At 38.6% G+C, this 13,711-nt stretch overlaps 1 protein-coding gene and 1 non-coding gene across 3 annotated transcripts; one reads left to right on the top strand and one right to left on the bottom strand.

Moving 5' to 3' along the window:
- Nucleotides 1-270: 270 nt before the first annotated feature.
- On the bottom strand, nucleotides 271-3,961 carry cdkn1d (cyclin-dependent kinase inhibitor 1D). Of its 2 annotated transcripts, none has more exons than XM_057328624.1 (3): nucleotides 3,111-3,657; nucleotides 2,333-2,778; nucleotides 271-1,962 (listed from the first exon to the last, which is right to left on the bottom strand). In XM_057328624.1, the coding sequence occupies exons 1-3, from the start codon at nucleotides 3,122-3,124 to the stop codon at nucleotides 1,913-1,915; spliced, it is 510 nt and encodes a 169-aa protein (XP_057184607.1). In that variant the 5' UTR covers nucleotides 3,125-3,657; the 3' UTR covers nucleotides 271-1,912. The 2 variants fall into 2 exon arrangements, with proteins under 2 accessions (XP_057184607.1, XP_057184608.1); XM_057328625.1 differs by lacking the exon at nucleotides 3,111-3,657 and adding an exon at nucleotides 3,664-3,961 and having other exon boundaries at nucleotides 272-1,962.
- A 4,854-nt stretch (nucleotides 3,962-8,815) lies between these two features.
- On the top strand, nucleotides 8,816-8,888 carry trnak-uuu (transfer RNA lysine (anticodon UUU)). The gene has a single exon. It is a non-coding gene; the product is annotated as a tRNA-Lys (tRNA).
- Nucleotides 8,889-13,711: the final 4,823 nt, after the last annotated feature.

Here is a 13,711-nt window from a genome sequence, read left to right as displayed (position 1 = left end):
GGTACATTTTTTATGTCCAGGGCCGTATTTTGTTTGTGTGCTACTGTACACCTACCCCCCATTTCACACAGATGCCACATTGACCACTGAATGTGAACGTCCTTTGAGTAATGAACGTCCTTTTGTATATTGTAACTGGTTTCAATTATTCTTCTGTTTTAAGTAAATAATTTGTTTGACCCATGCTGTTACCACATTTTTCTTGCTGTTTTGTTGAAATAAATTATGTTCATTTGTATCAATTACATGATGTTTGCGCAAGTAAATAAAGACATACAGGGGAAATTAAATTCTTAATGCATAATTTTATGGGTGACTTTTGCACATAAACCAGATACATCATTTCTGTGAAGTCAGCTAATATAACAGGTTTTAATATAGTTGTAACATACAATCACAGAGCAGTACACATGGCTATAATATGTTAATACTAAGCCTTGATTACGTTGACATATTTGCTATATTATAAAAGTCACTTTATTATTATTATGTTGACATTTAGTGCAAAAAAGTACAAAATTGAAAATACAAAACTGGTGATATCATTAGGCACTTGAAAGATTTCCACAAAACAGAATGACACGGGATAAAAAATAACGGGGACGTCCATGGTACAAATATAACATCATATAACAAATTACTTTCCTTGCTACAAGATCCATACTATTCTGCTGTATGTCTGTGGAAACATACAGCGTATCCATGATTACAAAAACAAATGCTACATCTTAAATGATTTCTTACAGGTGTGAATGCTTCTGAATAAAGGTATGTTTTGTTTTCTGAGGTAGAAGTAAGTTTTGTGGGTATTAATACATTTTAAAAATACATTTGACTGCTGTTGGAAAGTCACTAAAAACAAAATGAATGCAACAAACAGCCTGATTTGAGATTCTCAGCATTTGGGGTGATTTAGTGACTTACTTTCATCTACTAACAACAGTCCATAGGGCTTTAAGCGGTTGTATTTATTGGGAGAAATTACTTTGGTTTTTAGTGACAGCTGCCTCTTTAAAAGTTCGTTAAAAATACATTTGAGCAAATACATAACCAATACACACAAAAACAATACACAATTGTTTAAAATATATACAGAAGATTATAAAAAAATGAATGCTGAAAATACAGGCAAGTTTTAAGACATAAAAAGTTAATGGCTCAGATAATCATCCTTTAATGTTTCGGCACTCTTCATTTTATAATAAATTTTTACATGAAAAAAAAATGACTACATTGTTGTTTATATAAAATAAACTATAGATTTTATACACTATATTGAAACATGACAATTGCTATGTTATGACATTACCAAAATCAATTCAAACAATCATTTCTTAGTGCATTTTTTGGAGATGTTCACAGTATTTGTTACATTTTGTAAATATACATATTCAGTGCACACCGATAAATATGGACGACAGATATTAAAACATCTGGATCCTGAATGTTTTCATAATTAATTGTGTGACAACAATACATTTAATAAAATTTTACATGTTACTTAGTTGTTCCTTCAGTGAACAAATTCAAATATATTAACTGAAGTTTGCAAGGGAGGATACTATTATTCAATAATATCTGACCTTTTTATCAGTTAACTGATAAGGTAAATTTCCTACTAATGCTTTATTATGACACGTTTTGATAAATATTGACGTGATTATAATTCTCAGTTAAGACATCATGGTTCCATGTGGTAACATTTAAATCTGAAAAAGTACTGGGAGTAAATGTTTATGTGCATACTGCATTTATAATATAAAAAACATATTTTAATTTGAAGACTTTCAAAGTCAAATAAGAATCCAAGCACCTGCCTGACGTTATAAGAGCTACATGTGGTACACATGAGCTACATATTGTATATACATGTATACAAAAACAGTCCAACGAAGCATCATGGTCTCTGCCTTTACGAGTTTTTATGATGAAGAAGCCTTCTCTTTGTCACTCTGAAAAAGTCTGAAAGACAAAAGGAATGTATTAGATTGTTAATTTAAATCATAAAACTGAAATTATGAAACTATAACTATTACACTGTACTTGGGTAAAAACTGCAGTACAACTCAAGTTAAAAAAGTTTAAAGTTAAAAATGCTCTATTCACTGGAGTATTTGACAGCCGTAACTTATATCAGTAATATCCCTATTTTGTTAATATTGGAATATGTTTTTGGTGTGGTTGTATGACCATTGGAAGAGCTGGCGGGAAATGTTTAAATTGTGAAGAAACAAATTGACTTGTAACTGCAGCATTATAAATTAACTTAAACACTTAAAAAAGAAACATTTGTTTAAAAATGACGATGATCCCTTAGGATGTACTTTCTCACCTGTGATGTTGGCTTGTTTGCGTTTGGCCCTCAAACATGCAGTCATCCTCGGCTCTGGCTTGGTTCCTCTCAAAGTTTCTTTACTCCGCAGCTCCACATATTTCTCTGTTGCAGAAGTTGCAGGTGAACAAGAGAAGGAAACACCTCTAAACCTCACCATACCAGCCCTCACGACACAACTACGGTAGAAGGCCGGCACATCCTGGCATGGCAGCTCCTCCCACTCAATGGAGCCGGGGGCCGGCTGGTCCCTCTGGAAGTCAAAATTCCAGCGATGCTTGGCAACTTCCACGCTCATGCAAAACAGTCTCTGAAAGTCCTGCTGCAACTGCTGGTGGTCTACGGGACCAAAGAGGTTCCGACAGACCACTGCCACCTGAGGTTTAATTTCCTCCTGCTCCTCCAGTGGCTCAAAATCACACTCGGCTTGTGTCACAGACATGTCCCTGGGTCAAAACAAAGAAATGTGAGTTTTTGTTAAATGGATCTCAAATGTCATAATAAATGAACAGATATTGTTATATTACTTGTGTGACTTTTATTGCTCATAACCACATAGTAATTTGTCAGTATTTGAAAACAAAGTCAATAAATAGATCAATTATTAATAAATTGTGAATTAAACAGTAGTTTAAACTTAATAACATTTTTTTTAACATAGATATATATTTAATATACATCAAATATGAATGCATTGCATTCATTCGACTAAACAATATAAATGAATAAAAAATGAGACATTCCCGGCTAAACGGAATAAGGTAAAATAAATGTTTACCTCGATTTTTTCATAATTGATGGAAGCCAAAACAATGTAAAATAATGAACACAGAAAGACAGTCAATGTACTGAATTCTATCCATCTATAGAGGCAAATGTGCACATAATTCCAGATTTGGCTTTGAATTCGCATGCTAAACATTAAATCAACCAGTTAACTCACAAAACAATTAAAGACGTACTTAAAATAACAACATAGCAAATAAACTTAACTTTCACATGACCCCTTGCCCTGCAGAGTGAAATCTCAGAGAGAGTTGTTTACGTCGAAGAAGTGGGTGCAGCACTATCGAATTACCAGCACATTACACCACTACTGCACCACTACTGTACTACTACTAGTACACACACGCTCCAGTAAACATAACACTGATGTATAAAAAAAATCACAGTAGAAATGACCAGTTCTGATGAAAGGTTAATAAAGATATGGTTACTACGCTTTGGATTACAACACTTAATCATGGTATTTACCAATAAAGCGTGTCTACTACTGTGCTGTTGTTGCTGTCAATGCAAGAAGAAAAAAATAAATGTGTAAATTAACTTACCATTGAGTGAAATCCGAGCACGTAGTAATCGAAATGCAACGCGTTAGCAGATTAAACAAACTTTCCTGTAAAAAGCACGACAAACCCTCACAAACACATTGCGTCTCTTCTGCTCCGAGTTGTTTATGATCGTAAGGACCGCCCCCTGTCACGTGTCCAACGCAAAAGTTCACTCCTGCTCGACATAAACATCAGCTTACGCGTTTACGTTCATTCAAATGGAGAATCACCTGCGTTTAATGAAAAAAAAAGAATGATTTTGTAAAAGTAAGGCGCCGTCGGTGGTTTCTTTAACTCTCTCTTGCGCTGTGCTGTTTACGTGGAAACTGGGTCAAATCCCCCAATACAACCCCTCCACTTGTCACACATTCAATGATTTGCTCGCGTCACCATAGGAGTTGGCGCCGGCGCTGGAACTGCTGTCACGTTTATGTGCAACGTGACGAGGAGGAGCCACAAAGCCGCTGCTGAGAGAGACTTCCTCAAGTCCTACTGGTGATTATTCAAAAACGTTTTATTAAACAGTACATTATTCATACACTGTTAAAATCTAACCTAAAATTGTTCTCCCAACAAAGTAATAAAGTAATAAATCTATCTACCACTTCTCTTGCACAAGAAAAATATTTTCAATATTTATAACTGTAGTATCTTACAGGTGGTGACAGAGACTGCGGTCAAGCCAGCCGCGGTTTAAAAATACACGGTCAAACCAGCCGCCGTTTTGATTCTGATGCGCGCATACTGAGTGGTTTACGGTATGTTCCAGGAACGCCGCTTTAAAGCTTTAAATTTAAAATGTAGATGATGATCCGTGTTTCTCGTCAATAACATATTTCTTGTCTTACGTTTAGAATATTTCGTTTTTGTCGTAATTTATGCATTTTTTTGTAAGAATGTTTGCATTATTAATGTTGTATATTGTGAAAACAATGTATCTGTCTGTAACTTTTAATTATTTATTATTTTAATGCCTTTTAGACCTTTGTCGTGCAAATAAAACGGTTTATGCAGTTAAGTAGTTTGTCTATTCCCAGATAGCAAATATTTGCGGCCCAAATCCGGCCCACACCTTACTCCCCATAACCCCTCATCTGGCCCACATACCGTGTGGAATGATGGCACTTGGGTGAACCGCTCCTGTTTGCCAGATTTGGGCCACAAGCAAGCCAAAGCAATGCCGCATGTCAGCCAAAAACAAAACAAATAAAGCAGAACTGACCCAAATATAAACAACAGTTCATTTCAATTCTGGCCCAGATTTATCCTAAAACCAACACCTTTCTGTGCTCCTGTTTGACAGAATTTGTATTGAGTTTCATTATTATTATTATAGTGATGATTGAGTCATTAGTGATGAACATCTGCTGTTAACAAACACAATCACTGCAGAAAAGATCAACAAAAACTACAGCAAAATAAGTTACTCAGAGAAACACAACAACTACAACCTGAAACACAACCCAGCTAACAAAAGTTTGTTATAAGAACGTTCCTTAGAGGTTTTTCACGTTTTAAAATATTCAAAATGTCAGTTTTTTATGTTTTAAGAACGTTCCCAGCTGACAAAAGTCACCATCATGGTGATCAGTGTTTCCTTGAGTTGGGCTCTTGACCCTTGACTTTTACTCTTTAGATTCGTTGTAACTATGTGCTTTTCAAGTACATTTGTGTTGGAAATGCAAATGATAATCTAATCAAATGTTGTTGGTTGGTGGTCATTGAGATTACTATCATGTTTAAATTTGTATAAATTGCTGTGCTGCTGATCCTGAAAGAACTTTATAACATCTGTGAGTTTGATGCGTTTTGCTGCCTAGAAAGATTTGTGAAAACTGAAGCAAAAAAATATTTAAACAAAGGACTGAATTTAGACACACAGACATCAAGAATTAGTGTATGAATCTCAACAATGGTGACAATCAACAAAAGACCGCTTCATGCTGCCATGCATGCTGGGTAACATCATAGCACAAAACTCATTCATAATTCCCAGCATGCATTGCAGTTGAGCCGTTTATCTGAATTAGTCTGTTGATTCTCACCATTGCTGAGATTCATACACTAATTCTTGATTTCTGTGTGATTCTAAAATGTATTTTGATAAACATACATCCATTTTTCACAAATCTTTCTAGACATCAAAATAAAATCAAACTCCCTGATCTTATAATGTTCTTTCAGGATCAACAGCATAGCACTCAATCCAAACAAAAGTACTGAACCAAATTACAACATCACAGTGGTTTCAATGGTTCCATACCAACACCATTTGGTTTGTTTCTCGTTTGCACTGCCATAATAAGTGCACTTTAAAAGCACACAGTTTCAGCAGATCAAACAAAATACACGTCAAGGGTCAAGATCCCAACTCAAGGAAACACTGATATCACCATGATGGTATCATTCTTAATACATTAAAATATATATTTTAAATGTATTCAAACACATGAAAAACCTCCAAGGAACGGTCTTATAACAAACTTTTGTTAGCTGGGTTGTGTTTCAGGTTGTAGTTGTTGTGTTTCTCTGGGCAAATTAAATTTTTCAGTTTTTGTTGATCTTTTCTGCAGTGATTGTGTTTGTTAACAGCAGATGTTCATCACTAATGACTCAATCATCACTATAATAATAATGAAACTCAATACAAATTCTGTCAAACAGGAGCACAGAAAGGTGTTGGTTTTAGGATAAATCTGGGCCAGAATTGAAATGAACTGTTGTTTATATTTGGGTCAGTTCTGCTTTATTTGTTTTGTTTTTGGCTGACATGCGGCATTGCTTTGGCTTGCTTGTGGCCCAAACCTGGCAAACAGGAGCGGTCCACCCAAGTGCCATCATTCCATGCGGTATGTGGGCCAGATGAGGGGTTATGGGGAGTAAGGTGTGGGCCGGATTTGGGCCGCAACGATTTGCTGGTTTGGTTGCTATCTGGGTTATCTGTAGTCTTACGAAAATTGACCACCTTTTTGTGGTAGAAGTGTAGTAAACATGTTTTTTTGTGTATTGATTACTATAGGCAAACCATGGTTTTAATACAGTACCCATGGATTTGAACAGGTACTAAGTAGGTAGGCTACAGTATTTTTGAAAGCATTTTGTAAAAATATTTTAAATATAAGAATATATTATATACTGAACTACATTATTTCTAATAGGTAGAAACAACTGATGGTGGGTTTCTGTAGGGGACATCCCACACTATATGCACACCATATATGGATTTATTTTACTGTAGCATTTTGGAGAAATACACAAATTTCAACTTCGAAAGCCTATAGAAACATTATTTCTAATAAGTAGAAAAAATTGATGGTCGGTTTCTGTAGGGGCCATCCCACACTATATGCACACCATATGGATTTATTCTACTCTAGCATTTTGGATAAATACAAAATTTTCCTCTTCAAATGCCTATAGAAACTTTATTTCTAATAAGTAGACAAAAATTGTTGTGAGTTTCTATAGGGGACATCCCACACTATATGCACACCATATATGGATTTATTTTACTGTAGCATTTTGGAGAAATGCACATTTTTCAACTTCGAAAGCCTATAGAAACATTATTTCTAATAAGTAGAAAAAAATAATAGTAAGTTAAAATAGAGGACATCCCTCACTATATGCACACCATGTAAGGATTTATTTCACTGTAGCATTTTGGAGAAATAAAAATATTTCCACTTCAAATGCTTATAGATACTTTATTTCTAATAAGTAGAAAAAAAATGATGGTGGGTTTCTGTAGGGGCCATCCCACACTAAGAACCAAGAAATACATGACAAGATGAGGCAGAACCATAACATGTTTCTATAGGGGACATCCCACACTATATGCACACCATATATGGATTTATTTCACTGTAGCATTTTGGAGAAATACACATTTTTCAACCTTAAAGGGCCTATAGAAATATTATTTCTAATAAGTAGAAAAAATTGATGGTAGGTTTCTGTCACGGTTTGGGGACAGAGAACCAAGACGCAGGCAGATAAAGGGTTAACAGAAATATATTTATTTAAATGGAAAACAAAAACCCAAGATGGGGGAAAAACAGAGCAAATCAAAACCAGGAAACAAACTTAGATACTTCCCGTAGCAGTGAGACAAAACAAACCAGGCAAAATGGTAATCCAAAATAATAAATCCACAAACACAACGAACACAATAAACAGGACCACGGATAATCCACACGATCCAAGGCGGGAAACACAGGGCAGGATATGGCACGACGAGGAACTTTGAACAATGAACCAACACCGGACAGGAAAAACAGAGGCTTTAAATAGGGGAAAACAAACGAGGGATGATAACACAGGGAGGGTGACGGACAGGTGACAAGGATCAAACACTAAGGAGAAGCTAACGAGGTAACGAGAGGGCGGGGCTTAGAGACGGGACACCGGAGAGAACGCATATTATGTCAAGGGAACAATAATATGTTTCTTTCCACACCTAACAAGAGGTTCTGCCATGGTTCTGCCACCAGACCAAGAAATACATGACAAGATGAGGAAGAACCATGACAAGTTTCTATAGGGGACATCCCACATTATATGCACACCATATATGGATTTATTTCACTGTAGCGTTTTGGAGAAATCGTCTTGGTTACGGATGTAACCTCGGTTCCCTGATGGAGGGAATGAGACGTTGTGTCGAACCGACAGAATGGGGTTTGTCTTGAGAACCTATCATCTTCTGAGTATTTAGAAAAGGCCAATGAAAATTGGCGAATGAAATTTGCATGCCGGGCTCCTCCCCGGATGTCCGGGTATAAGAGGGAAGCCGGCGTGCTCATTCATTCACCTTAGGTCTGAGGAGCCTAAAGCATCCTCCCCCGACCGCTGGGGTGGGCGGCCAGTGTTGTGGCATGAGGGACACAATGTCTCGTTCCCTCCATCAGAGAACCGAGGGTACATCCGTAACCAAGACGTTCCCTTTCTGTCGGTCTCTCGACGTTGTGTCGAACCGACAGAATGGGGTTCCTATGGAAAACGCCACAGCACTGAGCCGCGTCACAATCTCTGCGGAGCGACGTTGACTGGCCTGGGCAATGAGGGATGAACCTGCACTCACCTGCCGTACTGAACACCTCCCACTCCCCCTTGTGGGCCTACAACAAGAACTTGTTGCACACCTTCACGAGCCCGGATAGCTCAGTCGGTAGAGCATCAGACTTTTAATCTGAGGGTCCAGGGTTCAAGTCCCTGTTCGGGCGATGGCAAAGTCACCTTTACCTTGTGAGCTGTTCTGGCCCCGCCCTCTATGAAAAGAAAACCTTTGCTCGTGAGTTGGAGTCAACATATGGGCTTTGAGCAGGGATTAATCGAGCTTTGCTACAGCGCGAGCACCAGAAATTCCTTGAGACCTCAGCAAAACCTGCCAATCCCCTCCCTGCAGATGTAGTCAAGAAGTCCTGCTAGTGCCGGAGGGCCGGTGGCTTGCCGTGATCGTATAGTGGTTAGTATTCTGCGTTGTGGCCGCAGCAACCCTGGTTCGAATCCGTGTCACGGCAGGACGCCACGTGCTGTGTTTGTGTCGTTGATGTGATCCTGCCTGTCCTGTTTTGACTTCTCCATTACATCGCCCGTTACGCTGCCGGCTCGTCCCTCTTTGCCGCACGAGTTAAGCCCAGAGGGCACCGAACCTGTTGTAGTCGTGGCCGTACCCTCCAGCGATCGGCCGGCTAATCACTTCCTAACAACATCTGAATACTTCCGAACGGGGTCGGAACACTTCCGAACAAAAGTCTGAATGATATGCGAACAACTCCTAAATAAATCTGAACAGGTCCTAACGCAAATCCGAAAAATTCGAACAGATGGGGCAAACGAGCCAATCAATTCCTACCAATAGGAAAGAGCCAATCAGCAATCGAGTTGACACGCCAATCTCGCCGTTGATTGAGTTTTTCATGACGTTCATGCTGTTTGCTACAATTTACTGCTACGGAACATCTGCTATTCGGACATTCAAGGTAATCAAATTACAAATACGTGACACTGGTGTTAACCTATCTGTTCAAACATTAATTCGTGATTTGGAATAAAGATTATTTGTTTCGGTACACTTAGGAGGTCTACGTTTGCGTTGCAAGGCAGGCTAACTTTACATTGACGTGTATCAGTTTTCGCTAACTAACTTTAGTTAACCCCTCGATGAATAACTAAAGTGACCCGAGTTATGTATTATTCTAGATATTCGTTAAATATCTCGTGTTTGATATCACAAATCATTTTGTTCAATTTTACATCAAAAGCTAACTAACTATATTGTTTATGAGTTTAAACTGCATGTTGTCAAAACAGATGTTTAATCCCAAAAAACTTTATTTTTGTTCATTTTACTTTTACTGTTGCTATATTATAACACCGTTGATGCCAAGAAATGCACTATAGAATGCAGTATAAATATATTACTTCGTTCCACAATTTTTTTTCTAGATATGACCAAAAAATGCACTATAAATATATTCCTTCGTTCCACAATTTTTTTTCTAGATATGACCAAAACAGGCAAATCCTCTGCCTATTGGAATGACATCCATGAAGCGGAATGGCTCTGCTCCAGGACAGCAGGCCGCAGAGAGGTAATTTGACTATTTGGATCTTCACTAGTTTATAACCCAGTATACAGTCCAGATTATATCATCCTTCTTTTCCATAGACTGTTCATGACTCATGGGCAGGCAGCTCAGAACCCTGAAGTGCACAGGGTATGTGATTGTGTTTGCCTATGGCTTTTAAAAGAGTGTCAGCAAGCAAGCACGGAACAGGCCCAAGGACACACAAGGAAAAACTCTGCCAATACCACAATCTATTGCGGTGGTGTACAGCCACTTAAAACAGCTGCTGGAGGACAGCAGAGCGGTTCTAGGACAGACTAACCTGGTTATGGTCCCAATAAACACCACTACTGTCTCCTCGTGGTGAGTTTTCTTTTATGCAGTACTTTTATACAATCACAGTTAGGGGTGTAACGGTACGTGTATTCATACCGAACCGTCACAGGCAACATTCCAAATATAGTAATCATTCCTATGGCCTACTCCCTTCGAAGGGCAGAGCCATGGAATTTAGATTTTGGAGTGAACAGGGCATTTGCGTCCCATTATGTAGATGTTTGGTATGCACTTGGCAAAGGAAGCGACATAATTTCCTCATTATCTTCAGCTGGCATGTTCACGTGAAAACGAAGCATTGTGTCCGTCAGCAGATGTCACTGTTTTAATGGCATAACTTACGCATTTGCAATTAAACATACATTTTATATTTTAAAAAGTATTTAAAATATGCTATAATAAAATATAAACACTAATATATATATAAACATTTTCAAAATATAAAATGTATTGTTTATTTGTAAAGATTTAGGTTTTATGCTTAGGTTATGCCATTAAAACAACGACATCTGCTGACGGACACAATGCTTCATTCTCATGGGAACATGCCAGCTGAAGATAATGAGGAAATTACGTCGCTTCCTTTGCCAAGTGCATACCAAACGTCTACATAATGGCACGTAAATGCCCTGTTTACTCCAAAGTGTAAACTCCAAGGGCTCTGCCCTTCGAAGGGAGTAGGGCATAGGAATGATGACTTCATTTGGAATTTTCCTTGTGACGGATCGGTACGAATATGCGTACCGTTACACCACTAATCACAGTAGTATATCAAGATTGTACTTAATGTACATGCTTCTTGCTTACTAGGTAAAGACAATGGGCTATAATCCATTAAAATGTATAACTTAAGATGAAAAATGTTTCTCTTGCAGGCTACTAAGAAGACAGAAACGTGTGGACATAGACATGCTGCTGCAGGGTATTGAACTGCCCAAACAATTATATATGGCAAAAGAGTCACTTCCTGAAGTGCGCACACTTCCAGCTGTACCTGCACAGCATGGGCATGAGGCCATGGTATTTGTGGAGCCAGCAAATCAGGAGGGAGAGGCCTTTATTCGTAAGCGTGTCTCCAATAGGTGCCCACTGCCCACCACTCCTCCTGGATCTTACACAGCATGTCCCATATACCCACCACACTTTGAATTCCCCCCTGGGTACTACCCACCCTTTCCCAGCTACCCACCAGATCTTCCAGTGCCTCATTCTAACCAATTTATGCCCAATCCTCAATTCCATCCCCCGCCCCAATTCCAGACCCCTCCCCAGTTCCGGCCACTTCCCCAGTTCCAGGCGCCTGAGAACCTTCCACAACAAACTTGTCTCTCTACTCAACCCAGGCAGCGCACATGGAGAAGGCAGAAAGCTGCCCAAGAGGATGAGGAGCGAGTGGCTAGGGGTGAACCACCACGGAAACGACTTGCAAAGGATATTTATCACTATATCTGCAAGCAGTGTGGGCTGGCAAAAAATAAGACAACTGGCCACACTCAGCTGAAGGGCCGGTGGTATTGTCCAGCCTCAGGCCTCTCGATTGCACAGTGGAGGGAGAATGTACAAGCTCTTTGATTTTTTTTCGTTTTATATATTGCAGTTATGTATATTGTGCTATGTGTGTTGTGCTGTGAACATTTTGTTTTTACTTGCCGTGTAAATTTGTTAATTTGCAGTGTTTGTAAAAAAGAAAGACATAACTCTTGTGGTGTAATAGTAACACATCCATCCTTTGGGTGGAAGAATCCAGGTGCAAGTCCTGGCAAGAGTGTGTGATGTGTTTGTCAGATCAGTATTTTTTATTTTAAGTTTTTTTAGAAATTGTATAATCAAAAATCAATCAAACCCTTTACTTAAATCCTTTGTGAGCATTCAAAAATTATAATATAGTCATTTTGTTTCTGTCTTTCTTTCCACCTTCCCCCTCTCTTTTCCCTTTCTTTCCCCCTTGTAGCAGTCCATTTTGCCCTGTTTTTGGCCGAGTGGTTAAGGCGATGGACTAGAAATCCATTGGGGTCTCCCTGCGCAGGTTCGAATGCTGCCGACTACGTTGAGCCCTTCAGGTGTCTTGTTTAATCTTCAAGACTGGCTCGCCTCTGAAAATGCTCTCAAACTTGATTGAGACCTTCAGCAAATGCCGATCCCTGCCATCACTTCAGGCCTCTCGTCGTGATCATGTAGTGGTAAGTACAGAGTGGCAACCTTCAGGTCTCTCTCATGAAAGCAATAAGGAAGTGACTTAAATCGCAATTCTTCAACTAGCCGCTAGAGGCTGGCTCCAAATGGGGGTGAAATGCCCAACTTCGCAGCAGATAAAATATTTTTACAGCCTGGTACAAAAGTGATTTTGGTCTATAGAGCTAATTTGGTCATTCCTGACAACTTTGAGGGGGGTGAGTGTTTTTATAACTCATCCGTTTAAATTGTTTTAAGCCTTAAAGTTCTACATAATTGAGGACATGGCCACTTGAGTGAAAGGTGGAATGCCGCTGCAGTATCTTAACTGTATATTTTGATGTATCTTATCATATGCTACCAGTAGCGTATAGCAATAACTCCTTGGCCTGAGCTAACTTGCAGCATCTCTCAATTTTAAGAACGTAAAGAAGGGACTTGTGTCCTTGCTACATCAGACTCGGCAAGTTCACACTTGGGATTTCGAACCCACGAGGACGAGAGGACACAGTCCGGGTTACATTACAGTTGGAACAGCAGAGTACTCGATGCATCACTCAATAAAATGCATGCAATCCTATCTCATAATATTTATTTTAATGTAGCTTTAGGTTTAAACTAAGTAAATTTAAACATTTAGACATAAAACAAAACTGTGCTTCCTGTATTTTAATTTTAAGAATATTAACATGTGATTCTGGCAGTGCTACTGCTCTGATTATCCTAATTGATTTTGTTTAGAATAAAACGAAATATGACACAAAACACAATAATTATTACAAAGTATAAGACGTTTGTAAAATAGGAAATATCACAAGCAAATGATTTAGTCAAAAGTAGCCTACTCCAGTAGACAGCGCTCCGGTACACCATTAAATCATAATTAGAAAGTGAAACTTAACTTTGCCATCAGTCAAAATGATTTGCTCAGAAACAAATAATACAATTTTAAAACCCAAGATTGCATG

This window comes from Triplophysa rosa, unplaced genomic scaffold (genome assembly GCF_024868665.1).
Source record: "Triplophysa rosa unplaced genomic scaffold, Trosa_1v2 scaffold60_ERROPOS404118, whole genome shotgun sequence".
In the NCBI taxonomy this organism is placed as follows: Eukaryota; Metazoa; Chordata; class Actinopteri; order Cypriniformes; family Nemacheilidae; genus Triplophysa; species Triplophysa rosa.
Note: the sequence above shows the minus strand (reverse complement) of the source record. Positions and strands in the feature narration are given on the sequence as shown.